Raw genomic sequence first — 2,920 nt, 5'->3', positions numbered from 1 at the left:
AGGGAAGATGGCAGAAACCCTGCAGGGAGCTGAGAAAGAGGTAAGAGCTCGGCGTGGTCTACTGAGTTCACCTTAGTCTAGCTCAGAACTGCTGAGAGGAGCGGGAGAGGGGCCCACGGTGGCCTTTTGAAGCAATGCGGGACGGTAACGTGAGGACACAGGCCGGGAAGCCTAACGAAGCGTCGGGTAGAAGCTCTCCCAGTAAGGGGATGAGAGAGAAGGAACGATGGGACGTCGCTGTCTGAGAACGACTGATCGAAGCTCAAGATCTCAGAGGTGGGACAGTCTTAGGGAATTACAGTGTCCAGGCCAAGCAAGGCCAGGAAGGTGGTTCGGAGATAAACAGAATGAGGTAGTGGAAGTCATGGAAGTGCGTCTGCATGGTGCACTTGTGACCCACGTAAACTCCGCAGCACGTGAGATGGCAGTGGCACTGGGGCTGGAAAGAAGGTGCATCCCAAGTGCCAAAGGCCAAAAGAAACAGGGCGGTCTGGAGGTGACACTGCTGCCTCGGAAGAGGGCGACGCGGCTTTGCAGCACTGGCCACTGCACGGTGTGTGGAAGCAGGAATGATGCCAGTAGGCGTGCTGGCTCGTGCTCTCTCTCTCTCTCTCTCCCTATCTCTCCGCCTAGCTCTATCTCTCTCTGTCTCTCTGTCTCTCTCTGTCTCTCTCTCCCTATCTCTCTCTCTAGCTCTATCTCTCTCTGTCTCTCTCTCTGTCTCTCTGTCTCTCTGTCTCTCTCTCTCCCTCCCTCTCTTTCTCTCTCTGTCTCTCTCTGTGTCTCTCTCTTTCTATCCCTCCCTCTCTCTCTCTCTAGCTCTTTGTCTGTCATCCTCTCTCCCTCTCTATCTCTCTCTCTCTCTGTCTCTCTCTGTCTCTCTGTCCCTCTCTCTGCCTCTCTGTCCCTCTCTCTCTCTGTCTCTCTGTCTTTCTCTGTCTCTCTCTCTCTTTCTCTCTGTCTCTCTCTGTCTCTCTGTCTCTCTCTTTCGGTCTCTCTCTCTGTCTCTTTCTCTCTCTCTGTCTCTCTCTGTCTCTCTCTCTCTCTTTCTCTCTCTGTCTCTCTCTCTCTCTGTCTCTCTCTTTCTGTCTCTCTCTTTATCTCTCTCTCTGTCTCTCTCTGTTTCTCTCTAGCTCTCTCTCTCTCACCTCTCTCCCTCTCTATCTCTCTATCTCCCTCTCTCTGCCTGAACTCCATCTCCCCCACCCCAACACCTCTGGAAAACCTTGGAACATGGTATTTGGGAGAATATACAGCTTATGCTTGAGAGGACCTCAGGGAGGAAATGATATTTCAATTTCAAAGGGAATATGTGATTATTATTAATTATTAATATGTAATTATTATTAATATGTGAAGTTCTTATTTGGAATAGAATAGTACCACACAGAACTCAGTGGGAAGGATAGGGGTAGAATCTTCGGTTAGAAAGTTCAGTGCAGCACTGAGGTCTGTGTTCAGAAAGGAAGAGGTCATCTGGGGTGACAGTGAAGAAACGCGGAGCAAAGCCCCGCAAGGCCGTCCCGCCCTGCATGCCGACGCGCGCACTAGGGTGTGAGGTCACGCAGCTCACATTTCTTGAGGGTTTGATGCGTACCTGGCGTTGTGTTAAGGCGTCCTGCTTCCCTAGTGCAGCTCCAGGCCGGGAGTGTTCTTGAAAGATCCACTAACATTTACTATTTGCATAGCAGTCAGGGTTTCAAGGAGAACACTTTTTTTTTTTTCTTTTTTTTGAATGCTTTTCTTCATTGGCCAGGCTCCGTCCGTGTGAGCGTTGGTCGCATAAGCCTCAGGCTAGCATAGACCTGACGAGGACGGGACTACCTGAAACACACAGAGTCTTCTGATTTGACAAAGCTGGGCCAAGTGCTCCGCATCGTGCCGTTTGAATTCATTAGTGTGGTGTGAATTCATTCATTTGAATTCATTAGTGTGGTGTGAATTAAGAGCAGATAAACCTGGAGTCAGAAAGACCATTAGGGATCAACCAGTCCCAACCATGGTCTTATACTCTCTCTCATTAAAATGATGACAACAGCAAGGCCCGGAGAAGGAAAATGCCGTGCCCTGGGCCAGGGGTGGCGGGTTTCAGAGGCGGGGATGAAAGCCAACCCCTAATTCCTGTGCCAGGACCTCCTCTATTGCACTGGGCTGGAGATATTCACTGTTAGTCAGAACCAATGAAGCCAAGCAAAGCAAACCCTTTTCCTCTTTGGGCCCAGCACAATGACTTCTTTACCTTGCCCGTTGCCCGTGGCCCCGCTGCCCCGCTGCAGAGGCTCAGAACTCTTCTCTGGCTCTCTCACAGGTTCGTGATCACCCGGCCAGCCAACGAGTGCAAGCTGCTGCCCTCGGATCTCGTGTTTTGTGCCATCCCCTTCAGGACTGTTTGTTACAAAAGGGGTGAAGTTCCTCCATCCAAAGCTCCCTATGAAATTATAAATACAGTGCCACTGACGCCAGAGACACAGGCGGACGTAAGCCGTCCACCCACAGTTGGCCCAATTAACGAGAGCATACCACAGGCACCGTGCTTACCAGACCAACGACTGCCACCTTCCTTTCTGATCTGAGCCAACAACGCTGAGTCAGAGTGGCCCCATCAATGTCAAAACATCCCAGACACATCTAAATAAAAATGTGGAAGAAAATGGAAAGGAAAACTTAAAGGAAATGACAGAGGAGGATGCCTCTGCGTATTCAAAGCTGAACTAGACCTGTCAACGTGCTCCGCAGGCTCTGGCTGCTTACAGGCGGCATCTCCAAAGACGTGACTTTGAACAAGACAAACAGAAATGGAAGCATATAATCTGTGTGCCCATTGCTTAGTGACTGAACAGCAGCCCCACACTGTTTTGGAAGAGACAAAAGTCTAAGCTAATCCCACTGGATCTGGTGTGATAAATATGTGATAAATGCC

At 50.2% G+C, this 2,920-nt stretch overlaps 1 protein-coding gene across 1 annotated transcript in view; it reads left to right on the top strand.

Annotated features, from left to right (window-relative positions):
• Positions 1-2,715, top strand: part of LOC103603752 (potassium channel subfamily U member 1-like) — a 39,065-nt gene extending 36,350 nt beyond the window's left edge. Inside the window, exons 9-10 of the mRNA XM_008588328.1 lie at positions 2,309-2,477; positions 2,575-2,715. Of these exons, the coding sequence (XP_008586550.1) occupies positions 2,309-2,477; positions 2,575-2,715 (310 nt within the window). The remainder of the gene's footprint in view (positions 1-2,308; positions 2,478-2,574) is intronic.
• Positions 2,716-2,920: the final 205 nt, after the last annotated feature.

The sequence above is a fragment of the Galeopterus variegatus genome, unplaced genomic scaffold (genome assembly GCF_000696425.1).
Source record: "Galeopterus variegatus unplaced genomic scaffold, G_variegatus-3.0.2 Scaffold4776, whole genome shotgun sequence".
NCBI classification, from domain to species: domain Eukaryota; kingdom Metazoa; phylum Chordata; class Mammalia; order Dermoptera; family Cynocephalidae; genus Galeopterus; species Galeopterus variegatus.
The sequence above is the reverse complement of the archived record's forward strand: the minus strand, read 5'-3'. Positions and strand labels throughout refer to the sequence as shown.